General features: G+C 49.7%; 1 protein-coding gene across 2 annotated transcripts; it reads left to right on the top strand.

The window, feature by feature from the left end:
- The first annotated feature begins 2,412 nt into the window (after positions 1–2,412).
- Positions 2,413–25,121, top strand: NSFL1C (NSFL1 cofactor). Of its 2 annotated transcripts, XM_047851810.1 has the most exons (10): positions 2,413–2,565; positions 5,081–5,178; positions 11,271–11,345; positions 13,218–13,223; positions 13,833–13,998; positions 14,614–14,706; positions 16,047–16,156; positions 16,994–17,131; positions 23,523–23,687; positions 24,723–25,121. In XM_047851810.1, exons 1-10 carry the CDS (start codon positions 2,461–2,463, stop codon positions 24,883–24,885), a joined length of 1,119 nt encoding a protein of 372 aa, XP_047707766.1. In that variant the 5' UTR covers positions 2,413–2,460; the 3' UTR covers positions 24,886–25,121. The 2 variants fall into 2 exon arrangements, with proteins under 2 accessions (XP_047707766.1, XP_047707767.1); XM_047851811.1 differs by lacking the exon at positions 13,218–13,223.
- The last annotated feature ends 1,795 nt before the right edge of the window (positions 25,122–26,916 follow it).

Genomic DNA, 26,916 nt, shown 5'->3' with positions numbered 1-26,916 from the left:
CTATGAATTCCACTGAAGGTATAAAGGGGCAATAGGAAATATTTTTTATGAAAAAGGGGTAGGGTGCCTGGGTGGCTCGGTCAGTTGAGCATCCGACTTCAGCTCAGGTCACGATTTCATGGTCCATGAGTTCGAGCCCCACAGCGGGCTCTGTGCTGATAGCTCAGAGCCTGGAGCCTGCTTCGGATTCTGTATCTCTCTCTCTCTCTCTGGCCCTCCCCCACTTATGCTCTGTCTCTCTCTCTCCCTCTCTCTAAATAAATAAATAAATAAAATTTTTAAAAGGGGGCGAGGTGGGTCAGAGAAGGCTTTGAATGCCAGGCCGGCCCAGCTCCCATACCCCCTCTTTAAAAGTAGGCCCTGGAGGGGCGCCTGGGTGGCGCAGTCGGTTAAGCGTCCGACTTCAGCCAGGTCACGATCTCGCGGTCCGGGAGTTCGAGCCCCGCGTCGGGCTCTGGGCTGATGGCTCGGAGCCTGGAGCCTATTTCCGATTCTGTGTCTCCCTCTCTCTCTGCCCCTCCCCCGTTCATGCTCTGTCTCTCTCTGTCCCAAAAATAAATAAACGTTGGAAAAAAAAAATTAAAAAAAAAAAAGTAGGCCCTGGGGGCGCCTAGGGTGGCGCAGTCGGTTAAGCGTCCGACTTCGGCCAGGTCACGATCTCGCGGTCTGTGAGTTCGAGTCCCACGTCGGGCTCTGGGCTGATGGCTTGGAGCCTGTTTCCGATTCTGTGTCTCCCTCTCTCTCTGCCCCTCCCCCGTTCATGCTCTGTCTCTCTCTGTCCCAAAAATAAAAATAAATGTTAAAAAAAAAAATAAAAAATAAAAGTAGGCCCTGAAGCCCAGAGAGGGCAGAGGCCTGGCCTGGCCACCCGGCTTGTCTGGGAGAGCCTAGTCGCAACCATGATGAATACTGAGGACAATGTCTTTGCAGCCGCTACACTTGGGGAAGGCATGTTTATGGGTCCGAGGGCTCAGGCCGTTTCTCCCCACCGTGAAAGCATCTGTTTTATGGAAAAGGAAAAGTTTTATTTACTGGAATTGGATCACATACCACAGTCAGCTCAACACTCATCAGGGGTCTGCCTCCTTGACCCTGAATTTCATTCATGCACTCCTTCATTAATTCAGCAAAGGATTATTAAGTGGCTATTTAGTGCCAGCAACTGCAGATCACAGGAGATAAAATGACAGCTAAGCAGAGGGCTTAGAAAGTGTCAAGCATTACTCTGAGCAGTGCACCCTGCATCCTCACACATCCCTCTGAAGGACTGTAAGGAGCTTCACTTACTGCAAGGAGCTTCATTTATCAAGACACGGAAGCTTGGAAACGTAATATACCCAAGATCATGCAAGCAGGAATATCTGGGCTTCAACCCCAGGCTCAGTCCAGAGTGCATGCTGATAAGCCATATCATGCTGGAGACAGCCAGAGCCTCTGCTGTCACAGGGATGGTGGCCTTTGGGGAAGGCTGGCACTTGACATGGCCTCACAGGGCATGCACAAGGATGTCTGATGGAACCCAGGGCTGTAGAAAGGCCTCCTTGAAGAGGGAATATCTAAACTAAGAGGAGGGGGTGTGCAGAGGCTGACAAAGGGAAGGAAAAGAGAAGAGAATCCCAGGCCCGGGGCCAAGAGGCAAGAGGGCAAAGGAGCTGCGGGCCCAAAACACGAGATCGTATCTCAGAAGGTGCCCTCGGCGCAGAAGTCTGAAGAAAGTGGGAGAGCACCTTGCACACCAGCAAAGGAAAAGCGTTCCAGGAAAAGGGAGTCGCGGATGGCAAGCCTCTGATGAAAATGCACGCCTGGCACACCGAGAAAGCAGCAAGAAGGGAGTGTGCCTGAAACAGAGGAATTTAGTGGAAAGCCTGGGCGATGAGACGGAGAGGCTGGCACGTTTCACATGGGTCTTGCAGGCCATGAGATTGTGTCTGGTAGGCGGAGTGAGATGGGGTGGCACGAAGCGTTGGGAGCAGAGAATAACCTGTTGCTCCAGATCTATTTGCCTAGTATGTGGACCAGAGGGCAGGGACTTTATTTTGCTCCTGCCCATCCCCAACCCTGGAAGAGCACCAGGGTACTCGGTAAATACGGAAACAAGTAAGTGAATGAACGAATCCATAAGTGAATAAAATGAAGGGATGAGCCAATGAATAATTGTGAATCGGACTCCTTGGGAGATCTCTTATTCCACGAAGGCGTGGAGATCCGCCCCGCCGCCGCACATCCTCCGCGGGGCTTCCAACCCCGTCCTTAGGCTGCAAGTCCGCGCCGCGGCCGCCAGAGGGCGCGGAGCCGGGGGAGTTTCCCGCACGGAGGACTTTGCGTGAGGCACCGCATGGGGCGGGGCCTGCGGGCGGGCGCCGCTCGGCTGGGCCGGGTCGACCGGTGGGCGGAACGCGGCTGCGGGGCTGAGGCTGTGCGGCGGCGGGCGGAGCGCTTCGGGCGGCGCACAGAGCGAAGATGGCGGCGGAGCGGCAGGACGCGCTGAGGGAGTTCGTGGCGGTGACTGGGGCCGAGGAGGACCGGGCCCGCTTCTTCCTCGAATCGGCCGGCTGGGACCTGCAGGTAGCGGCGCGGGGCCGGGTGCGTTGGGCCGGCCGGGGGGCTGCGGGACGCGGGCGTCTGGCGCACCAAGCCGGCGGTGGCCGAAGCGCACAGTCATCCCGCCGGGCTGCGGCCCGACCCAGGCCTCGGGGTCCGGGGGCCGCTTGCCACGCGTCGCCGGCTCGGCCTGGGCGTGGGAAAAGGCGTGCCAGCCCCGGCCCTGCTCTGCGGGCCCTGGCACCCCCCTCTGCCTCGCCCGCTGGCGGGGTCAGCGAGACTTCGGGCGCTGCCGCGACCCGCGTGGAGAAGGGAGCTGGGGGCGTGGCGGCCGCGCCGAGGCTCGGCTGAGGGCCTGGCCGGTGGGAAGGACCGGGTCCTGGGGGGAGCTGCGGTGAGGCCGAGGGGGTCGTTCATTTCCATTTCCGCCGCCCCGGCAGCCGGTAGAGGGAGAAGCCCAGCCCCGCAGTTGGCCCACGCCCCCTCCTACCTAAATTGCTGGGAGAAACTGCCTCCGAGGTGGTGGCGCCAGCTTGGGGCCTGTGTCAATGTCTGTCTTAGCTCATCTGTACAGTGGGAGTCTCGAGGAGTTTATCGTCTAGTTCGCTGGCACGTATTAAGTATTCATTAAATGTTTGTTAGCTAAGTCATGAAGATGAGCTACACGAGGGAGGGGTTTTTGTAAACTGTTGAATCCCCAGTGCCGAGCGCAGGTCCTGGCTCATCGTAGACGCTCGGCAATTAATTGTAGAAAGAATGGCGTAAATGGCATTGGCCAGCCTGTGTCTTAGGCAGGTGATGATGATTAGTGATTTCTTGAATCCTTATCGTGGAGCCAGGTGCTGTTCTAACTGCTTTCCGTGCCGGAAGTTATTTAATCTTTGCATTTTGCAGCTGAGGATTAGGGAGGTTAAGTGACTTGCGTGAGGCCTCGCTAGTTACCAAGTGGGAACAATAGCATTAGAACTCAGTTCAGTCCGATTCCAGAGCCCAAGCTCTGAACCACCAAGGGCCAGGCACTTTACATGTGATGATGTGTTTAATCCTAGCAACATTGAGGTAAAGAAGACTAACCAGCTCCGTTGTATAGATGAGGAATGGGAGGCTCAGAGGGCAAGTGACATGCCCGAGGTCCACAGCCAGTAAGTAGTGAGGTTGGGATCTGAATTGGGGCTGACTTCACCCATTTAAATTGCTTCCCCAAAGTAAAAGAGTTAGGTACAGCATCGCGCCTGTATGCGTGCATGTGGACGCACACACACACACACACACACACACACACACACACAGTGTGAAGTTCCTGTGCAAGGCAGCCTGGAAAGCCTAGACTAACGTCACACACTTGTCGGGTCATTCAGTGCGTCTCCTCACACTACAGGTAGGGAATATGAGGCTCCCACGTTCGACATGACTTGCCTGGCAGGGCCAGGACTTGAATGTAGGCCCCCCTTCCCCCACCCCCATACCAGTTCAGTGCGTGTCCTATGACAGCATACTGCCTCCTATAAGGCTGGTGATCTTGAGAACAGGAACCACGCCTCTTTCATCTGCATAGACCTAGGTGCTCGTATCTTTGTACAGAGTGATTAAATACTTCACCATTGAGTCAGCGAGAGAAACACTCGCAAATGGCCAAAAGACTCCCGTAGACCTTCTGTATGTATAGAGCTAAGACGTGCCTGTGCATAAATGCTAATGGGTCCTCTCATTCATCGTGCAGGGTTGGTGGGCCAGGTGTCCCTGTTGGATAGATGAGGAAACTGGGCCTCAGTGGGAAAGCAACAATAGCCATCTGAACTGACCTCACCGTTCCTGACTCCTGGTCGTCCCGTAAAAGCTGAGAGTAGGGGCCTGAGCAGACCCCTGGCTTGGAACCTGGCTCCTCTCCTTACGCACTGTTTAACTTTGGGCAATATTTTTCTCAGTGTCTCCGTATCCACTATAAAATGAGACAATGATAATAATTACATAGAGTTCTTTGAGGGTTAAATAAGTTAACACATGTAGAGTTAATGCTCAGAACGTTGTGGCACGTAAATAAATGCTCAATAAATGTACACTGCTTTCACTGGACCACCTTTCCTGGTAATGTGAGAATGAGGAGTGTCTCCATCCCGGCCTGCCTTCTTGCCTTCTATTCCCCTTAGGATATGGAATTCGTTTCAGGTGATATGAGGAGAAATAGTTGGGCTGCTACCTTTTTTTTTTTTTTTTTAATGTTCATGTATTTTTGAGAGGGCACAAGCTGGGGAGGGGCAGAGAGGGAGAGGGGAGAGAGGATCTGAAGCTGGCTCAGCACTGACAGCAGTGAGCCCTATGTGGAGTTTGAATTCACGACAGCGAGATCACGACCTGAGCTGAAGTCAGCCGCCCAGGTGCCCCGGGCTGCTACCTTTTGATCTCATTTTCCATGGTCCCCAGATACAGACCATCTCGTAAGTGTGGGCCATACCTTCGTGACTTTGCTTTGTTGCACTCAAAGGAAATATGTCAGACGAAGGCCTGTTTAAGAACCCAGGTTACTACCTCTCTGTTTCAGATCGCCCTAGCAAGCTTTTATGAGGATGGAGGGGACGAAGACATTGTGACCATTTCGCAGGCAACCCCCAGTTCAGTGTCCAGAGGCACAGCCCCCAGGTAAGGGCCAACTTCAATTACTGCTACACGGGTGTGCTTCCAGCAGTGAGGAGCAATTTCCTGACTTGATGGAGGGTTCAGGCCTGGAGATATGAGCCAATAGATTGCAGTGAGAAAGTTAGACTAACTGGTGGGAATTAGTACCTCATAAGATTTGCTCCTTTCCTGTAGAGAGGTGGACGACACACTCAGGTGGAGTGTGGTTTATGGTCCAGGCCCGGGGGAATCCATGGAACCTACTCTGAAGATGTTTGAGAGTCTTGTATTTATGAATGTGAGGAGTGACTCTCCATCTCTGGAAGTTTTTTTAAATGCTTATTTCTTTTTGAGAGAGCGAGGGAGAGTGAGTGGGGGAGGGGACAGAAAGAGAGGGAGACACACAATCTAAGGCAGGCTGCCTGAGCTGTCAGCACAGAGCCCAACATGAGGCTCGAACCCACGAGTGGTGAGATTGTGACCTGAGCCGAAGTCAGACACTTAACCGACTGAGCCACCCAGGCACCCCCTCTGGAAGTTTTTAAGTAGAAAGCAAAGGACTTCCTCTCTGGGGTGCTGTAGATGGAAAAGATTAGATAACTTTAGAAGGGCTCTTTTGATATTTTTGGTAGGTAATTTTCATTACCCTATTAAGAAGTCTTAGAGAAAATAAACCTGTGTTGCCCACTCTTCCCCAGATTGATGAGGGAGACCTTATTCGGTGAACCAGAGTTGACCTTCATGATCCCGTTTGCATCCCCTATCCCAGACACCTGGCTGCAGGGTTCCCATGGCGGACCGCTGCTATGATCTGCAGAGTAAGACAGTGCTGATCTCCAGGAGACAGGCAGGGCCTCTTACTACAAAGGTGTCTGAACCACAGCTTCCCTCTCTACTCCAGCCTGATTTGTCTCTACTCTCTGGTATACGTTTTCACGAGGAAAATTTGTGTGGTTTTTTTTTTAAATCAGCCCCAGAATACAGATGGAGTGTTTGACAGTGAAATGGTAAATTTTGTTTCTCTCTAAAGGCATCCAAGCTTTAAACTACATTTCTTCCCTCTGAAGAAGGAACTCTAATCCCAGACCAGATTTTGTTGCTTCCTTAACTTGTTTCCCTCTCTCCCACGTCCAGAGAAAAGAGGTAGTAGTAGGCAGTTGATCTTTTAATTCACAGGGGCTGACCTGTAAGGTGTGGGTGATGGCTCATCTGGACGTTACTGCCTGGAATGTGGTTGTTAGGAAGATAGCTGATTTCCTGGGTATGAGTCTTTTACAGGCCCCCCAGGTTACTGGTGGGACATCAGCGTGTCAGACACACAGAGAGGGGCCTCTGGTGAGATGTTCACATCTCGCTCCTCTAGTAGCCCCAAAGTCCTGTCAAGACCGTGGTTCATCAGAGCATAGGCCTGTGAGCCTGACTGCCTGCATTCCAGTCCCAGCTCTGCTACCTGGGAGCTTTGAGACCTTGAACAGTTTACTGAGCATCTCAGTCCCTCGCTTTTCCTCACCTATCAAATGGGAACAATAGCAGTGTCTACCATGGGGAGATTAAATGAATTCATAACTTACGAAGCACTTCGAACATAATACATATTAGCTGCTGCTGTTGTCATGTTTTTATTATCAGCATCCATTTTTGTCTTCCTCATTCTTTTTTATGTGTTCCCTGGCTCTTTCCACAACAAATTCGTAGATTGAAAAGTAGACCTACTAGTAAAGCAATCGAGGAAATAGAGTTTAATGTTAAGACCAAGGCACATGCAGGCCTGGATGTCTTGCTTTGTTGCTTCGGGGAAGCCAAGAAAGAGAGGAAGGGCATGGTTTGATGTCATTGTCCTTGTCTGGAAAGAAAGCACTGAGTGCACTCTCAGGAGAAGCCATGCTTTACAGTAGCGCCTCAGAGGAGTTCTGTGTGGACCTGCCTCCGCCCCCACCCCAACTGACCTGTTGCAGGACACTTAGCCTGCCCCCGGCTCGCCCCACTCCACCCCACCCCCCACCATCCTCCTCAAGTACTCTTTCGTGTCCTCACCATTCCTTGGAGCCACACTCAATTAGCAGGGTCCTGCTCTGATTCTAGAAGGGGGTTCTTAATGTGGAGGCCCTGAACCCCCAGGATAAGTCTGCAACGGATGTGAGAAGGTTTATAAATTACCTGAAACCACCGGCCAGATTGTGTGTGTGTCTTTTCTGGCAAGGATATCCATAGCTTTTAACAGATTTTCCAAGGTCTATGGGGCATAAGAGGTTAACACTGCTACAAGATAGTCTAAACTCCTCGATAGTAACAGCTGTCATTTATTGAGCACTTGCCAGGTGCCGTGCACTGGGTTAAGCCTTTACATGTACATCTCTTTAGTCCTCACTACAACCCTGTGTGTGGGTATTGTCCCTGTAGCCATTTTACAGATGAAAATACTAAAGCTGGGCATCTTCCCAAGATGCACAGTGAGTAAAACAAGGATTTAAATGCAGGTCTGTTTCTGTTTCCAGCGTCCCCTTTGTGGACATGCAGCGTCCTCCCGAGTGAGCCCTGAGCCTACCTTCCTAGTCTTACCCTCGTTTCTCACATCCTTATTCCAACCAAACCAATCTCTTTGGTGTCTTAATTTGACCTCCTTTTTGGTTCTCCTGCTTCTGTTTGAGCCTCTCACCTGACTGGATGTGCCTGCTGTCTTGCTTTCTACCTGTCCAAACCCCATGGGTCCTTCTAGGCTTAGCTCTGTGCCCGCCTTCTCTGTCGAGAGCATCATCCCCAGCCCGTGGGCAACGTGCCACAGTCCCGTCCCGTTCCTCAGGAATCCAGGCCACCTATGATTTGTTCACTTTGACCCATATCCACATACTACTCGGTGACATCACTCGTGGGCTGTCTTGAACTCTTCTCCTGATATTTAACTTTTTGTCCCTCAGTAAATTATAAGTTCCTGGAAGTGGGAGAACTGGGATTTCAGGAGCACCCACCATCTGTCTGGCTCTGCCAGATACTCTTACCTACGTTGTCATGCCTCAACAACTTTAGAAGTAGGTAGGGTTCTTGTCAGTTCACAGGTCCGGGTGCTGGGTCTTACAAAGATTGAGTAACTCCCAGCTGCTGGTATGGCAGATCCAAGGCCAAGTCTGTGTAAATCCGGAGCTGCTTCTGCCACACGCTACTCCCTGTCCAGCTCCTCCCACCCCTGTACCTAGCACAGCAAGAGGTAGCGATGAGTTTCTTCCTTTTCTTCTTCTTCTCCCAACTAAACTGTGCTTTCTGAGGATGTCTGGGGCTGCCATTTTCTGATTCTCTAAAACTGTACTATCCAGTGTGGGAGCCAATAGCCTCATGTGGCTGTTTAGATTATTTAAAATTAAATAAAACGAACATTCAGTTATTTATGCTAATCACATTTCAAATATTCCATAGGTCACATGTGACCGTGACTTCCGTACTAGACAGCACAGGTACAGCATTTCCATCACTGTGGAAAACGGATCTGACAAAGGACTTTTGTGGCACTTCAGGGTGCCAGGGTACCTGGGAGATAGAGTCTGGGTGCTGAAATTTCTGAGACATTTTGCCACTTTGTGGAGGACACAGGACAAAGTGTTCTAAAATTGGTGGTGTCCCCTTGACGTTCATGCTATAAGGCAACTCTCCGAGCGCTACTCCACAGCGGCTCTCAGATCTGAGCGTGTGCGGCACAATTGGAGAGCGCTTCAGACGCAGGGTGCCAGGCACTCTTCCCCGAGTTTCTGACTCAGGAGCTCTAAGGCAGGCCTGGGGATTGGCATTTCTAACAGTCTCTCCAGTAATGCTCATGCGCTCGGTCTAAGGACCGGCACTGGGAGAACCACTGCTCGAGCACAGCACTTGAAATGTGCTGCACCGTGGGGTTGGTGCTGTGATTGTCCTCATTTTCACTTGGGAATGGGAAAACTTAGAGCGCTTCGCTAGCATGCCCAGGATCCCAGGGTGGGAGGCTCAGTTGGGATCAGAACCGGGTATGTGGACACCAGAGTCTGTGTCAGAGTCCGGATGTAAGGTTTTTTGGAGAAAAACCTGTAGGCAGAGCAAGTGGTTTGCTCAAGCATGTGTATGTGTGTGTATTTGAAGGTGTTAACAGTGGGGTGGGGGGGGGGGGGGCTTTTTTCCCACGGATGCTAGGCCGAGCATCTGTGGAAAACTCCCCCTGGGAAGGTTAATGAGTGGAATTAGCCTTTGGGGCACTGGTGCACATCTGTCACTTGGATCCTTTTGAACCATGTCGTAGAGTATCCAGGAATGCCCAGGAGATTGCCTCAGTTAACTCCAGCAGGGAGTGTATTTGCTACATTAATTGGTCTTTGTTCTCTCATTTCTAGTCGATGCAACTTCAAAGCCTTGTTCTGTCCTCTGATTATCTCTTTGGTATAAATCTTCAAGGCGGATCTGCAGCTTTTCTCTAGAAAATAACTCCTCGAGGCTTCTTGGTCTAGCCTCACTAGACCTGTATTCCCCTTCTTCTTATAGAGACGTTACCTTCTTACTCTAAGAAATACCAAAAGTGTTTTTATCAAATGCCTCCTCCTTGAGAAACTAAGTTCCTTGAGGACAGTCTAAGCTAGGAAAAAAGTGGCAGTGTAAAACAATGTCAGAAGAGGAAGGTGACCCTTCTCACGCCCGTTTTTAGTGTACCCTCTCCAACCCCACACACAGCTCTGCTTTTTTCCTAAACACCAATAAAGACTCTTTCTTGACTAGCCTACAGCAGAAGCAGAGGCCTCCACCCACATAATCATTTCCTTTTCACTTGTTGATAGCTCACCCTTCCTCGACTGTGTTACTCTGCGTGTGTGCATATACCTCTTTCTTGCAGTGCGCTGCTGCCCCCTTCTCCCACCAGCCCTTGCCCTTTATCCACCTGACAGTCCTCATTCTTCAGCACTCAGTCCAAATGTCCATTTTGCTGGGAAACTTGTCTCGATGTTCCCCCATCCCCACCCCATGAGGGATAGGACATTCTGTACCCACACATCCCATGTGCCCCAGCCCCCATTTAGCAGAGGGTTTCCTGGCCCAGGGGCCACAATGAGCCTATAAGCAACTCAAGAATAAGAACTTTGGGGGCGCCTGGGTGGCTCAGTGGTTGAGCATTTGACTGTTCATTTCGGCTCAGGTCATGACCTCACGGTTCAGGACTTTGAGACCCGCATCAGGCTGTGCACTGACAGCACAGAGCCTGCTTGGGATTCTCTCTCCCCCTCTCTGTCCCTCCCCGGGGTGTATATACACTCTCTCTCAAAATAAAGAAATAAAGTTAAAAAAAAAAAAAAAAGAACTAGGTCTAGGTCTGGTCATCTTTGTAGACCTAGTATCCAGTTCAGTGCCTAACACATAAGCATCCCTCAGTATTTAAAAATTAAATGATGAGGGCTGCCTGGCTGGCTCAGTTGGTGGAGCCTGTGACTCTTGATCTCAGGATTGTAGGTTCAAGACCCTCCTTGGGTATGAGATTGGTATGAGATTACTTTTAAAAAAATTGGGTATGAGATTACTTTTAAAAAAATAAAAATCTGGGGCGCCTGGGTGGCTTGGTCGGTTAAGCGTCCGACTTCGGCTCAGGTCATGATCTCACGCTCCATGGGTTCAAGCCCCACAACGGGCTCTGTGCTGACAGCTCAGAGCCTGGAGCCTGTTTCAGATTCTGTGTCTCCCTCTCTCTCTGCCCCTCCCCTGTTCATGCTCTCTTTCTGTCTCAAAAATAAATAAACGTTTAAAAAATTTTTTGAAAAAAAATAAAATAAAAATCTGTAAAATAAATAAATAAAAATTAAATGATGAAAAGAGTAGGTTTTTAAATTAGTACACACCCCAAACTCTTGCCCTCTCCTCCCCCTAGGAGAGCTTAAATTGGGACTCCATTTTATTTCATGATAGCCCTTTTTAATTTATTAGTAGTCCTGTGGACTTTGAAGAAGTAAATGCCACGTTATTTTGCATTTAGACTTAGAAAGGCTAACCCTCTTTCACATAGATCCTCTTCTGCCCCACCAAAAATATCTAATCCCTATGTTTTCAACTCCTTAGCAGCTGATAACGGGAGTTACTTTTAGTTCTCCCTGAGGTCATTTTGCTCCTTTCTGTGTCTCCAGCGATAATAGGGTGACATCCTTCAGAGACCTCATTCATGACCAAGACGAAGAGGAGGAGGAAGAGGAGGGCCAGAGGTGAGTCTTTGTTAGGGGGCACAGTCCACAGGCAAGTTCATGATAATGTGTAAATCATCTAGAAGGACCCAAAAGGATAATATGCTCAGTTCTCATTAGCCATTACTACTGTGGGCTAGTCTAGGTGGGTTATATCCTAGAAACAATCTCCCACTCCCTGTAGCTTAGAAGTGATCCCTTTCCCCTGTTACTATTTTCTTTCTTTTGGGGTGTTTGGGTTTGTTTTTCTATTTTTAACTATTAATACATATTTGTTGAGGAGTATTAAGGGAAGGGAAACAAACTGATAAAAAGGAAAAAAGTTGTTCTTTATACTGCAACCTAGTGCTAACCAGGTATCAGCATTTTGGGTGTATATTTTTCTAGCTTTTTCTTAATTAAAAAGGCAGTATATCGCATAATGAACAGAGTAAAAGCTTATCAATGTGTTTTTTCTCCAACACACACACACACACACACACACACACACACACACACACACACACACACATATATATACTGTCTGTCTGTTTTTAACCATTATGAATGTTATAATAAAAATAGTGCCCATTGTAGAAGAAACAGAATAGTGTACTGAAAAAAATAGGACACTCATCCACCTTTTGGTAACTGGAGTTAACATTTTGGCATAGGTCTGTTCAGTGTTCTATATATAACTGTGCTTTGTATTGTATTTTACATGGTGTTGGTCAGGCAATTTTGTGTCTTGGTTTTATTGGATTAAGGCTATATATTCAGTACTTCTCCGTGCCATTAAGATTCTTCGTTAGTGTTTTCAACAACTATAATAACTCATCAAATGGGTTGTCCAACATTTAAGTTGTTTACAGTTTTTTTACCACTAAATATCAGTGCTTTGAACATCTCTGTGTATTAATCTTTGACTGCATTTCAGATTATTTTTCTTAGTGGAGTTTCTAGGCATGAAAGGGACAAGGGAGTGAATATTTTTAAGCACTTGATTACACGCTCTCAGTTCACAAGCCAAGGCTTTGAGATTCTATGATAAAGACCACCGAGCAGAACTTCATCTGCAGCCTCATTTCACGGGTTTTAGTTCCCCATGGGCCCTGCCTCGGTCTGTCAGACATTCCTAAGGAACATTACAGTAACCATTATAGAAATGTAATTATCTCATCATGGTCACTCTTTGGGAAGTGGGCTGAGAAATTACATGTGTTCTATTCTCTGTTTCATCCATATAGTGACCTTTACACTGCCTCACAGCCTTCTTTTTAGATACATTCAAGGTTCAGAGTTTTACACTCCTTGAGTGAAAGGCAATGCCATCAAGTATGTGAATGCCCAACTCCTAAATGGCCGCTGCCTCCTTTTCCTGTCCTGTCACATCCTCCAGGTGATGACCTTCCTTTATTTCACATCCTGATTACCTCCTCGGCCCCTCAGCATTTCAGACCTGATGACATTGGTGCTGTCATCCTTGTCAAGGCCTGTGGCTTGCCTTGCATTCAGTGGGGAATGTCAGGAAATAGAAGGCTGAGACTAATTTTGTAGGTTCTCAATGTCCCCACTTAGCGACATGCTGTTGACCTGGCAGTGAATAGGAGTGATGAGCCAGGCTGCGTGAGTACTGGTTTTCAGAACCGGCGTAAAAACTGCTAACTCCATTTCAAGCTGTGCTTGGCCCATTGCAGAGCCTGGTGTGGGTATCTTGGGGCTGGCATTTAGCTTTCCCTGACCTTCTTCAGTGCCCTCTTCTCATTGCCCCCGGTGTACGTCACAAGAATAGCGAGGTGAGGCGAGGCTCGGGTGAGCTCTCGGTGCTGTATCACACCACCTTACATGTGTGCATTACTCTGCTTATTCTTTTGCATACATCCGCTGATTTGAACCTCATGGCCCTGACTTAAGGAGCAGGTAGGTAGGGCATGTGGTCCTTCCCTCCTATTTCAAAGATACGGAAAATGACATGCAGGGCAATGCACTGGCTTGCCCGGGGTCACTCAGCAGCAGGGCCGACACTGGAGCCTGGCTGCTTGTACTAACGACGCCACTGCCACTATTAACCCAGAGCTGTTAGTGGTAGCTGCTTCTGACTGTGACCACAGTTGCTATCTCCTAGAAAGGTGCCGGCCCCTGGATGAATAATTCCCAGCTGGGACTCTTTCTGGAGCTGGCATGCTGTCGTGCATGCCTGGAATGCCCTTCCCTGGTTTCTTCACCTGATAAACTTGTCCTCGTCCTCATCCTCAAGATTCAGCCCAGAAGACATTCTTCTAGGAAGCCTTGATTGTCCTCCATAGCTCAGTGCTCCAGAGCATCCCTTACTGACCTCCATTGCTGTTCACACTGCATTATGCCTGCCTGCCTGCTTACATGTTTCCCCAACTAGACGGTAAATTCCTTGAAGATGGGCGTTGCACCCATTATTGCCTCAGTGTGCCTAGCACCCAGCCCGGAGTGTGGCATGTGCTCTATTCATGTTTTCCAAGTGTGTTTAGTGTTAGACATGTATTTTCTGCACAGGTTTTATGCTGGGGGCTCAGAAAGAAGTGGACAGCAGATTGTTGGCCCTCCCAGGAAGAAAAGTCCCAACGAGCTGGTGGATGATCTCTTTAAAGGTGCCAAGGAGCATGGAGCTGTGGCTGTGGAACGAGTGACCAAGAGTCCCGGAGAAACCAGTAAACCGAGAGTGAGCACAGGGGATCATTGTCTGTGTCCACAGGACTCTGGTTCTGGAGACTGGGAGGAGCCCTTCCTCATCCCAGTAGTGACTGAATTTGTTTTTGTTTCGTCTTTTCTTTTATTGCTCACTTGCTCTTGTATCCAGAAGAGCGGTGCACTTTCTCTCACCTTGTAACATGAGATCAAGATTTGGGGCAACTTTCAAGCCTATGGGCTGGAACAGGTCCTGCAGACATGTTTTATTTGGCCTAAACCAACTTGACTTATTTAGTATTTTGCTTTATTTTGTTTTAATTGAATTGTAGTGAATTGAATTAATGTGTTACGTAAATTCTAGATTTCTGTCTTCTTTGGGAATGTCAGAAAGTCTTTGCTATTATCTTGCACCCAGATTCCTACGTGGCCATGATTAAGTAGAGCTTAGTAGCAGCTGTTCCCTTTAGCCATGCAGCCCCTCCCCACCCCCCTTCCATTTCTCACCATTCCTGGCCACTTAATTCATCTACCGTACTGCTTGGCCCTGTAGCTGTGAGTTCAGTACCAGAGAAGGTGTACCTAGTAGGTAAGATCATTGTATCTGAGGGCCCCACACCTCAAGTGTTTATAAACGTGTCTTTTACAGCCTTTTGCAGGGGGTGGCTATCGCCTTGGGGCAGCACCAGAGGAAGAGTCTGCCTATGTGGCGGGAGAAAGGAGGCGGCATTCCGGCCAGGATGTGAGTGCGCATCTACCTTCCTTAGGGGAGCTCAAAGCGTGTTCTGCCAGTTTTCAGAAGGGATGGGTCACATGTTATGTGTGAACCAGCAGCCTCTGGAAAGGAAGAGGCAGTGCCATCACTGTGGGCCAGGAGTGGAGAGGCTTACTTGACAACAAAAGTCAGCTCTCACCTGGCTGGGCAGGGGCACTCAAGAGAAGGAGTGAGCAGAGGGGATGGGCAAACGAAGGAGTTTTCTGAGGATTCCATGAATGTTGGGCGGAGGGATCATGATTCTGAGGTTTTCTGGTGGTGCAGACATGGCTAAAGAACTTAGTCTTCAGGGGCGCCTGGGTGGCTCTGTCGGTTGAGCGTCTGACTTCGGCTCAGGTCATGATCTCGTGGTTTGTGAGTTCGAGCCCCGCGTCGGGCTCTGTGCTGACAACTCGGAGCCTGGAGCCTGCTTCAGATTCTGTGTCTCCCTTTCTCTCTGCCTCTCCCCTGCTCATGCTCTGTCTCTCTCTCTCTTCCAAAAATAAATGAACATTAAAAAAAATTTTCTTAATAAACAACAAAAAAAGAGCTTCAGTCTACCCAAAGCACAACTTTGAAAAAATTTACTATTGTCCAACCCTTTTTTTCCTGTGCATAGGGTCCCTCTCCAATCAGTGTCTCAGACTATATAGATAATTGTGAGGTTTTAAAATTTAATATTATGCCCTAAACAGATGTTTGGCCTTGGGACATTATATTTTTATAATATATTTGTTTTTAATCATTTTGGGTTTATTCCAAAATGAAGTCAAGAAGAAAATTAAAATTGTATCCACCTGAGGCAGCTGCTAATATGTTGGTTTGTAACCTGGACCGTTTTCTGTGAAAATGTCTAGGGAGTTAACACAAATTGTAAATAATCATTTTTAATGACTGCAAAGTAATCCCATGAGTAAATTTGCCATGGCAGTTTAGTTGAGCACGAGCTACATGCCAGGCACACTGGCAACCCTACAGATAAGCCACACATTTGATTTAGTCACTTACTCAGAGCCACTTAGGTAGTGAGTGCAAAATCAAGATACACACCCAGGTCTGCTTAAATCAAAACCCATGCTCTTAACCTATTGCCATATCACCTTTTTATTTTAAGTTAATACTTGGTTGTTGATTGATTTCCTTGTGCATGCGCGCACGCGTGTGTGTGTATGTGCGTGAGTGTGTGTGATGTTGTCTTTCTGCGTTTGGATAATGACACAGTAAAATGGTAAAAACCTGCTAACACAGATTGGTGTTACTACTGCACACATTGATGTGCTTGCCAGCTCCCTGATAATGTATGGACTGCTTACCTCCTATTGTCACAGGTTCACGTAGTGTTGAAGCTCTGGAAGAGTGGGTTCAGCCTGGACAATGGTGAACTCAGAAGCTACCAAGACCCGTCCAATGCCCAGTTTCTGGAGTCTATCCGCAGAGGGTGAGCAGAAGAGCCCTCCTCTGGGTTCCATGTTAGTGAGTAGAATGGCAGATAAGAATGAAGAGGCTGATTTAAGAAGTAAATTTGGGGGACACCTGGGTGGTTCAGTTGGTTGGGCGTCTGACTTCGGTTCAGGTGATGATATCACGGTTCGAGCCCTGCGTCCGGCTCTGCGTTGACGGCTCAGAGCCTGGAGCCTGCTTTGGATTCTGCGTCTCCCTCTCTCTCTGCCCCTCTGCCACTTGTGCTCTGTCTCTCTCTATCAAAAATAAAAACCTAAAAAAAAAATTTTTTTAGAAAGAAGTAAATTTGGGGGTGACTGGTTGGATCAGTCAGTTAAGCATCCATCTTTGGCTCAGGTCATGATCTTATGGTTCGTGAGTTCGAGTCCCACATCAGGCTCGCTTCTGTCAGCGCAGAGCCTACTTTGGATCCTCTTTCCTCCTCTCTCTCTGCCCCTCCTCTGCTCATGCTCTCGCGCTCTCTCTCTCTCTCTCTCTCAAAAATACACAGACATTTAAGAAATTTAAAAAATTTTTAAAAAGTAAAAATTTTAAGTGAATTTGACAGATTCACAGATCTAAAACCTTGTGTGTCTGTTATTCCCTTTTGGGCCTGGGGCAGAACCAAGTGACCAGATAAGATAGAGGTCTCAGCCATGACTTTGAGCAGGTGAGAAGCCAGCAGGAGGCAGACCATCGCCACTAAAGTAGCCGCGCCCTGGGGAGACCCAGTGATTTTCACATTTGGAACTACAGCGTTTCTCCTCCCCTCGCACCCATCACTGCTGTTCCCGTGCCGCTCCGTGTGGACCCAGCATTGCCTTTTCTCTTGCAGGGAGGTGCCAGCAGAGCTGCGGAGGTTAGCTCATGGCGGGCAGGTGAATTTGGACATGGAGGACCATCGGGATGAGGACTTTGTGAAGCCCAAGGGAGCCTTCAAAGCCTTCACTGGCGAGGGTCAGAAACTGGGCAGGTAAGAGCAGCACAGGTGGAAGTGGGACGTGCCGGTCACTGCGCCAGGCCCCCCAGACCCTGGGTACCATCACCGTGCACGTAGCTCTTTGCCATTTCCGAGCACTGCGGATTTTATCTTTAGGGGTGGAAAAGTGTGGAGAACGTGGATTTTGGCGTTAAACGACCTGAGTTTAAAATCTCTTCATTTTCTAGCCATATGACCTTGGACTACATAGCCTCAGTTTGCTCAAGCGTAAAATGGAACTGAGGGTCCTTACTCCTTAATCATTGTGAGGAGCGCAGAGCACTGCCCCACAGTGCACAGTCAGTGTGAGCACAAAGGGTAACACGTTGCTGTTTTGACTCCGTAATCTAGCACGTTCGTGGCAGCAGTGGTCTCCTTCGTAGCTTAAGGCCAGGACAGACACATGTGTTCTCAGGAGTCACCTGAAATGGGGATGCAGAGGGATAAGAAATCTCTGACTCTTCTGCCCAGCCAGACTTGCAGCCTTGCGGCAGCATTGTTCAGGATCCAGGGAAGCTCGGGGACATCGTTGCCCTGTGCCGGCTGCTCTCCACCATTACTGCAGCTCTTGTCTCTACTACTTTGGCCCTGCATGACACTCACTGTCACCTCCTGTGCCTTTTTCTGCCCTGTGTCCTCTGCCACTGTCTCCATCTTCCATTTAGACTCCTGATGGGATCTGATCGGTTGAAGTCACTGTTGCCTCTAATAGGCAGAGTTCTCCCACCAGACCTTGGCCCACCCAGAAGCAGGCTTCCTTCTCTCAGAAGCCCACTCGTCTCTGTGTGATGGGTCACTTGGTCAGTATTCTCCAGAGAGAACTGTGTGCAGAAGACGCATGCAGGGAATAGTGACCCTCCCTGCAAGTACATTCGTTACTTTACAGAAGGAAAGCTGAGGTTCTTGGACCCTAAGGGTTATCCTTGGGTATATAGCTGGTATGTGGTGGAGCCAGGACTGGAACCGAGGCCTTGTGATTGGCATTCCTTCCCACACCTGCACAGCAAGCACCCTCTCTGAGCCCGATCTGGCAGCTCTTGAGCTAGGCACTGCCCGTCTCCCCTCATCCCTGTCGGCAGAGATCCGGAGTGTGGTCTGCCAGTAGCTCTGCCTTTGAGCTTTGGGTGGGGGCTCTAGGAGACTCCCGTCAGCCATTCGTGCCTTATCAAGAGCAAAGATAATAGCTCAGGACGTTAGAGTGGTCTCTAGTAGATTGATTTACCGTAACCAGGAGAGTAAGTTCACCCTGTTCTCATTTCATCCCCCACATTGGGCCAGTCGGTTAGTGCAGGACAGCTGTTCTCAGATTGGCCCTGTCTGGCTTCCCTGCCATCTGTGCTCAACTTTGTAGAGCAATAGGTAATTTCTTTTTTCTTTTTTCTTTCTTTCTTTTTTTTTTTTGTTATTAAAACAAAATGTGTTTGTTTTTTTTTTTAAATAATAGAAAGTACAGATTAAGAAAAAACCTAAACCTAACACCCAGACATATGTGGTTAGTATCCTTCTAGTCTTATAAACATGCTGTTTTATCATTTGCTGTTTTGCCTAATGAAAGCATGGCTGTCATTCTATGTCAGTAATTGTATTTCTGCAATATTATTTGTCATGCTCACATGATTTTCTATCTTACGTATGTGCTATAGTTTGATTAGTCCCTGCTTTAACCATTTAGACAGCTGCCAGTTTCAAGAACAACATTGCAGTGAGTGTCTCTAATTAAATCTTTGTATACCCCTTAATTTTGGGCTAGAAGTAATATTGCTGTCTTGAAAGGTCTTCATATTTTTAAGATGGTGTCAAATTGCTCTCCTGGCTCAGAACTCAGAATACCGTGTAGCTTGGGCTTGGTTGGTTTCATGATACTAATGAGAAATGCTACTCCTGGGAAGTCTATAGGATTTGTGCAAGACTCCACATCTCACAAAATTAAAATATATTTAAGGAGGTCTGTTTTAGCAGGATGGGAAATAAATAACTTTATTAGTGTGGAGGATGCACCCAACAAGTTGAAACAGATCTTGATAATCAGGGTTGACACAGTTTGGTTTTGTCAGCTAAATAAATATTCTTTGTCAGTTCCATTTTCATTTTATTTCAGTGCTGGCTTTCTATGAAAAGTGAGCAAAAGACAAGTTTCATATAGCTAAGTGAGATGAGGTTTTAGCTTTTCAATCTAAACCAGATGGATAGCTTTTTTAGTTTTTCCCATAAATTTTGCAACGTTTTCCACTGTCATCTTGTCAACTAAAACGATCAAGAGCCAGAAGTTTAAGAAAATGTTCTCAGGTTTGCCTCAAGAATTAGTCAGTCCTGGGTTTTTTTCCTCCAATTAGCTGAATGTATAAATTGTTCTCAGTTCAAAAATTTGAGGAAATTCTTACAGTTGTATTAAACTTTGTTGTTTTAGGTTTTACAGTTGTTTGTCTGGATGGGACCTAATCTGAAGGTCCAGAAAGGCTGCATTTATTCAGTTATGAGTAGCAGACGCCCAGAGTGCCCCGGGGGTGTGCGGTTGCTGCTACCCATGTTGAGTCTCGGCTACTCACCGTGCTTTCTGCAGTGGTCGTTTTTGTAAAGAGGTGACAAAGTGTCAGCACTTAATGGTGACAACAAAGTACCTTCGTGCCCAGTTAATTCCCAGCCACAAAGGAAATGAGCAGTCAGTGATCCAGGCTCTCCATCTGGGGGAGGCTGTTTCCCTGTGAGGTGTATGGTGTCTGCAGGGAGACAGTAAAGAAACTTCCTGTAGATGTCTGATCGGACCGTTCCGTCCCCGGGGGAGGTGCCTTCACTGCTGCCGATGGCGTGGCCGCCCCTGGAAAGGAGTGGTTCGAGTGTGAGCAGTGCGCAGGAAGCGCCAGACCCAGGGCTGAGCTCCTTTGGGCAACTGCATGTGGCTGTCCTACGTGACGAGCAATTTGGACCTACTACTGTCCGAGTGTGAGGGCCGTTAAGATCCGGTGTTGCGGTTCCTCCTGCTCCAGTCCTTGAGGGCAGCGTAGGTTGGGAGTGGCCTGTAGGGGATTTCCAGTTACAGCCCTTGGACAGGCACTAGCATCGGGTCCAGAATTTAGACAAATAGAAGTAGGGCAGGACCTTGAAGAATGATAGGAAACAGTAGTTACAGAGTGTTTTTTCTGCTGTTAGCTAAGCACTGTAGTAAGCATTTCACATGTGTTATCACCTTTAATCCTGTTTTCACCCCCAAATAAGGGGATGAAATAAGGACTCTGAGCCTTGAAGAGGTCAGATCGCATCCAGGTCACACTACTGGTCAGTGCAGAGATGGTTCCCTCCAGTCTCTGCTCTTCCCTACCACGCTGCATTGCATCCTGGATGTTCTTACATAGCCACGTAGGCATTTGTGCTTCTAGTACCTGCTGGGTACGGTGCATTATTTTTAGCTGTTATCCCAACCAAGGGAAATTTCATTTAACTCCCTTTTTATTGACGTGCAAACTGTGTCTTGGGACAGTGTTCCTGAAATCCAGGTCTAGGTCTACCTGACTCCAAGGCCTGGAGGGAAAGTATGACAAGAGCCAGGCAGCTTGGATTGTATCCTGGCTTCGCGTCAAATCAACACCGGGATCTTGGGCACGTAGCTTAATTTCATTATGCCTCAGTTCCCTCATCTATAAAGCGGGGATGATGAATCCCTTCCTCACCCGCTGTTGTGAGAATTAAATGAACTACTACATGTGAAATACTCAGCACGGGGCCCAGCTCGGTGATGAGTGCATCATAAACATACAGCGTGTCCCACACACTTCCCCAGCTCACCGGATTCACAGGGTGTGCAAGAGAAACAGAAGCAACACGGCCAAGTGTGCACATCAGGCTTTCCTTGACCCTCAGGTGATGAGCACCAGCTCCGTGTGAGAGGCTGTGCTGGGAAGAGAGCCAAAACCTCACTTGCCTCCTTGTGTGGAGGACTTGCTGAGTGTCTGGTCTGTGTCCAGCCTGCACACGGTATGTCAGCTAACCCCCACGGCAGAACAGTTCCTTGTGTAGCACGTGCACACAGTGAAGCCCTGGGAAGTTGAGTAACTTGGCCACAGCCACCTCTGTTGTTTAGTTGAGTGCTAGAGCTGGGACCCGATGGCTCCAGGAGCACAGTGACTCTCCTTAGTAGTACGGGCTGCCATTTAGTGGACTGCCTGCCCTAAAAGGTGCGGAGGTGTAGAGATAGTATTGCCCTGTTACAGAAAAGGAAATTGAGAAGCCCAGATGTTCACTAACTTGCTGAGCATCAGGCAGCTTGTAGGAGAGGGGGGTATCAGACCCTCTGGGAGCCGGGGAGGAGTTTGAGAAGGCAGTTTTAATATATTAGTTTCCTAAAATAAACCCTAGAGTTTGACACTTGACAAAGTCCTGGCTGGAGGAACACACAGAACGTACAGGAAAAAAGCTCGTTCATTACATGAATTTTTAACAATTGAAAAACTGCTGTACAGCATGTGCTTCTGTTTTCCTGTCTGTAGGATGGAAACAGCACCCATCTCAAAGGACAGTTGTGACGAGTCCGGGAGGCTGTGGACATCAATTCCCCCCCCCCCACCCCCGCCCCGCCCCTAGACAGCGCATGAGCAAAGTCAACGTCATTCCTGGTTCCCTCCCGCCCCCACCCTAGGTGAAACTGGTTCTCTGGGCCATCTCGCTTCTTTCTCATTGCAAGCCTGACTGAAGATGTGAGAGTTCCCTTTCTGGCAGGCAGTAGCTTCACGGAGTACCTGTTCTGTCCTTGGAATTGTTACTTGAACAGTTGAGAGACAGGCTGTCTATAGTCTAATTAGAGAGTTGACCTCATGCCCATAAAACTAATGAACAGAGTCAGTCTTAGGCAGTTACGGGTGTAATATTGAACCCTCCACTGTCTCTGAGCATCTCTTGAAGTCTGTGATGGTGTGATGTCTGCATGCGTTGGCCCACATTTGGGTCCCACCCGCTGAGAGGCTGATGCATAGAAAGGAGCAGCTCCTCTCATAGCTGGGTTCTCCCCTGAGCTCTGCTTTGTGATTCTCTGAGCCCTCATTTTTTTAACAGTCACAGAAAACAGTTCACTTTTCCGTTCTTCTTTGCTAGTTATATGCTCTAGGGCAGTGTTTCACAAACTGAGTTCCAGGACATACTCTATATGCAGGAGGTTTAACAAGTATAGCTTGAAAAAAGGACAAGGTAGTCAAATAAGTTTGCCTTAACCGCACAGCCTCTCAAGACCTGTAATATGCAAGTGGCCTCTGGTACTGCCGGTTTGATGTGTGGCATTTCCACAGCCTTCCTGGGGATCTCTCAGGGGATTAGGGTCTCAGGAAACACACTTGGGAAAGCACTTTCCGATGGCTTTATTAGGAGTACCATTTTTAGCTTGTAAAGATCCAGGGGAGAGGGAGAGGTGTAGGAACTGATGTAATCCGAAGCTTGGGGGAAACAGGCAGGCTGCCACCTCCTGGCCTCTCTTCTCTGCAGGGGTCTGGGTGAGGGCGGCTGCTCAGTGAAAGGCTGGGAGGGGGACACACAGGTGTTTACAGGAGAGGGGTGAAGCCTCCAGAACTTGTCAAGAATCGGGAGTTCTGTGTACATTTTGTGTGTTAGCGCTGTGTGTATTTCTCTCCTTCATCCCTCACAAAAGCTGAGCAAGGCAGGTCAGGTAGCCTTAACCTTTGTTAAAGAGCTTTGTTACTACCCTTGTTGAAACCAAGGGAGCTCGAGTAACTTGCCCAGCGCCGCCCGACTAGTGGGAGCATTCAGACGCCGGTCCACTTGATGGAAGATCGGTAGCAGACGCCGTGTCCTGTTGATACTGTGCAAATAATCCCTGTGGTGCAGGGTGCTTGAGTTGACCTGTGGGAAATCTCTGTCCTCTTCTGGTAGTTGACACAGGAGGATGAATGTGCACACGAATAAGGCTGCACTGGGGGGTACAGGCCTGACAATTCCATAACCAGGAAGGAGTCTGGACTGGTCCCTGCATCCCGGCAGTCACCTGCCCGGCTGTCAGGCCTGCCTCCGCTACGGACCTGGAGTACCCTTGGCCTCTCTCGTTGAGGCTAAAACCCATCCTGATCTGGTCCCGCCACAGGCTGTCATGCATACTGCTTTCCTCCCTTCGGGCCTTTGTCCAGGTGAGGGCACCGAAACAGAAGGGGTGAGTCACTTGCCCCAGGTTACTCAGGAGTTTGGAAGCTAGCTGCAGCTTGGGGCCTGAGTGCCTTCTGCCAGGCCTGTAGGTTCCGCGAAGGCAGGGCTTGTCTGAGTCACTCCTTGTAGCCACAGCAGCGAGCAGAGTCCCGGACACAGCGCGTGCTCAGGCTGACTCCAAGGCGGGATTGCCCTCCTGCAGGGGCCTTGTTGCTATGTGCGGCCTGACAGGCTTCTCTCTCCTCAGCACGGCCCCCCAGGTGCTGAATACCAGCTCTCCAGCCCAACAGGCAGAGAACGAAGCCAAAGCCAGCTCTTCCGTCTCAATCGACGAGTCTCAGCCCACCACAAACATCCAGATACGGCTCGCCGACGGCGGGAGGCTGGTGCAGAGGTTTAACCACAGCCACAGGTGCCTTGCGCCGTCTGGCCTCGCTTGCTTGGGGAGGGCTCCCTAAACACCAGCGGGCGCTCCATGCGGTCCCCGAAGGGGGCAGCGGGATGGGAAGGTCTGAAGCCTGTGGTTCTAGTCCCCACTCTTCTATTAAGTGCGGCCAGCGACTGCTCACTTCGTGCCTATAAAGTTAGGGGACTGGACTTCTCAGGGTCTTTTTAGCCCCCACAGTGTGTGTTCACAGGAAATTTCATGGCAGAGCCTGAGTGCAGAACAATAAAATCTGAACTGCTGTGGTTAATGGAGAGGAGAAGGGGACACAGCACCAGCCTCCCTTCCAATTGGGTGTCCCTCCCCCCAGGGGATCTCTGAAAACCACTGGGCTGTGTAAGTCTCTTCTAGATCTGCCCTTCGAAAATTCTAGAATACCTGCTGTACTATTTCAGATCATCTGGGCTGGATCAAAGCAAACTGCCAACCCCATGTGAAAGATGGGGAAACTGAGGCATGGAGAGATTGCAGAGATTAGGGGAGGACTGTTAAACCAGTATTCTAGGTATTTGGCAAACGCCTTTTTCTAGGATAGCAGTATCCATATTTCATTAGGCATAGGCCAACTAAACCAGAAGCACGTGTGGGGCCCAGGGAACGGCTTGACAATCCTTGAGTGCTGACAGGGGGTCACGTGTGGCTAAGTCCTGAAAAGGTTTGATTAGGATTACAGGACAGGAATCAGGCAGAGGAGCCTCGAGGGACCCCAATGTTGGCAGGAAGCACAGCATGAGGAAAATCTAGAAGGCGGGACATAGCAAGGGGAAGGAGCATGGGGGTCAAATTAGGTAGGGCTTGGGATCACAGTAAGGAGGTGGTGTTTATCCCACGGAAACTGGGAGCAGTCGTGAAGGGTTTTAGGCAAGGGAGTGCCGTGATCTGACGTGCTTCCACGTGAGTGCTTTGGCTGCCCTGTGGAGAAGGAAGGCCGGGGGCTATGGACGGCAGAGGCAGGCCCTGCTCACCCCCCTCCTCACTCACCACCCCCCCCTGCTCTACCAGGATCAGCGACATCCGACTCTTCATCGTGGACGCCCGACCGGCCATGGCTGCCACCAGCTTTGTCCTCATGACTACCTTCCCGAACAAAGAGCTGGCTGACGAGAGCCAGACCCTGAAGGAAGCCAACCTGCTCAACGCCGTCATCGTGCAGCGGTTAACATAACCGCCCGCCTGGCCGGCAGCCTCCTCTCCCTCCTGCGTCCCCCTTGGCCGGCCGCCCCACGGGGACTGCCCCTCCCGCCCCCTCCCGCACACCCAGCAGGCCAGTGCCACGTCTCCTCCGTAGCTCTGGGTTCTTAGATCTCGGTTGGACATTTGTTTTCTCCTTAGTTGCATTTCCTGGGTTTTTGTGACGATCAATGGACTTTAAAGAAAAAAATAAAAATGACCAAAAAAATGGAAGGATATCACCAGCACGTTGTATGGAACGTCTCCCACAGAAGCCGGCTTTCATTGCTTTAAAATCACACTACTCTCCAGGGCGTGCGGGGAGGAGCCTGCTTTCCACCGTCTCTGCTTAAACATTGCTTGTGGCACACGACACCCATCCGCTGGCATCCACCCACCAGCCCCGAGAGGACTGGTGGGCTTCCCCCATTACTGGGAAGGGGGTCGGGCGCTTGTAGAGAGAGGCTCTGCAGCCTCTTGCTCCCACAAGAACATGCCTCTTGCCCGGATACAACTGGGCAGCAGCAGGGGTGCCTGAGTGTGAGGTCAGGTCTGGATGCACAGAGCCCTTCAAGTGAGAATACTTCCCTGCACTCCTTTCACTCAGACGCTGGGAGATTCCAGCTCCCCGGGCCTTGGCCAGTTGAGATTCTAGTGATGCCTCTCTGTCCCAGCCCTTCTCCCTCGTCTGGACTGTCACCCTGACGTTCTCGGCTGCGCTGCCGTTGCCTTGGTCGCTCCACGTGCAGAGATCTGTACCTGGGAGATCAGGTGTTCTCTCACTGGGAAATGGCTCACACCAGCCCACACGAGTGCAGGGTTAGGGCGCCTTGGCCCGGAAGAGGAACAGAATCAAAATGTCACCGAGCTATCTATCCACTAGTGGTGAAGGGGCAAATCAGATGGTGAAGAAAGGGCGAGTTGCCTGCGCTACAAGCCCCTTTTACGGTGTTAGCCTTTGTAGGAGGCTCCCGCTGAGTCCGTTTTGAGGGGGAGAGCAGTGTCCGTGGCCTTGGTGTGCAGGTCCCGTCCACAGTTCTCTGCCCTGCTGACTTCCAACGGGCAGCAACTCAGGGAGTAGTTCCCCCGTGAAGACCCCCTCCCGTAAGTGTGCTTCCTGTGCGAAGCTGGGAGAGGAGGTCGCCGGGGTCTTCAGATGGAAGTCCTTCCACCTCCCTATCAGAGGAACCACAGACAGGATCGCCACTGTCTCAAAGTCCCCCGGTCTTGAAACCTAATGTGCCTCAGCCCTCTTCCCAGGCGCTCATCACCACACGCTTTTCTCTTCCCACTTTACGCCTGCGGCGAGCAAAGAACACGACACCCAGCCAGGGCTAGCGAAGGGCTTGGCGTTCCACCCCGTGCCCATCCCAGGAAAGGGACGTGGCTTGGTGTTCCCCATCCCACACTGGCGGAGGGGGCCTGCCGGGACAGCAACATCCATAGCGTGTCCGGCAGACGGAGGTGACCGTGGAAACTAAGTGTGGGTCTGGAAAAACTAAATTGTCGTCCCCCTGCCCGTTAAAGACCAGAATGAGGATAGTGGAGTTTGGTAGCTTCTAATGGGTTGCTCTGAAGAAGTGTAGTCCCAGTAGTGTAATAACTACTGCAAAATCTAAAGCCCAAGTCATATAGCTGGTAAGTGGTAAGGTGCTGTCTGCTTCTAGGCTCGTGCTCTTAACCACCCTGCCCTCTACATACACTCCCTCCCCCAGTCGCCGGCCCTGCACGCATACACTCTGCTTACGTTAATTCTGCTTGCATGAATGAGCACACACCCAAAGAGATCATCAAAACACCACTTAGAACCTGCATCATCTAGAAGAGTTTACAAAGGGCTCTTAGGATTCCCAACCAGCCCTGGGAAGTGGGTGAGGAAGCTGACGTAGTTGTAATTGTTGCAGCCACCCCAGTTCAGACACACTGGGTGTCTGGCCCAAGGTCAGAGGGACTATGGCCACCAAGCCAGGGATCACCCTGGTCCAGATCCGGGCCGGGCAAAGACGTTTTTAGCCCTAGTTTTCTG

The sequence above is a fragment of the Prionailurus viverrinus genome, chromosome A3 (genome assembly GCF_022837055.1).
Source record: "Prionailurus viverrinus isolate Anna chromosome A3, UM_Priviv_1.0, whole genome shotgun sequence".
Taxonomy (NCBI): domain Eukaryota; kingdom Metazoa; phylum Chordata; class Mammalia; order Carnivora; family Felidae; genus Prionailurus; species Prionailurus viverrinus.
This window is presented reverse-complemented; position numbering and strand designations above follow the sequence as displayed.

What these genes read in the sequence shown, in the direction of transcription:
- NSFL1C (XM_047851810.1), top strand. Translation starts at nt 2,461, where the DNA reads ATGGCGGCGGAGCGGCAGGACGCGCTGAGGGAGTTCGTGGCGGTGACT. An exon ending in TCCAGAGGCACAGCCCCCAG is followed by an intron (nt 5,179 to 11,270) that starts GTAAGGGCCAAC and finishes CTGTGTCTCCAG; the next exon opens with CGATAATAGGGTGACATCCT. An exon ending in CTGGAGTCTATCCGCAGAGG is followed by an intron (nt 16,157 to 16,993) that starts GTGAGCAGAAGA and finishes TTTCTCTTGCAG; the next exon opens with GGAGGTGCCAGCAGAGCTGC.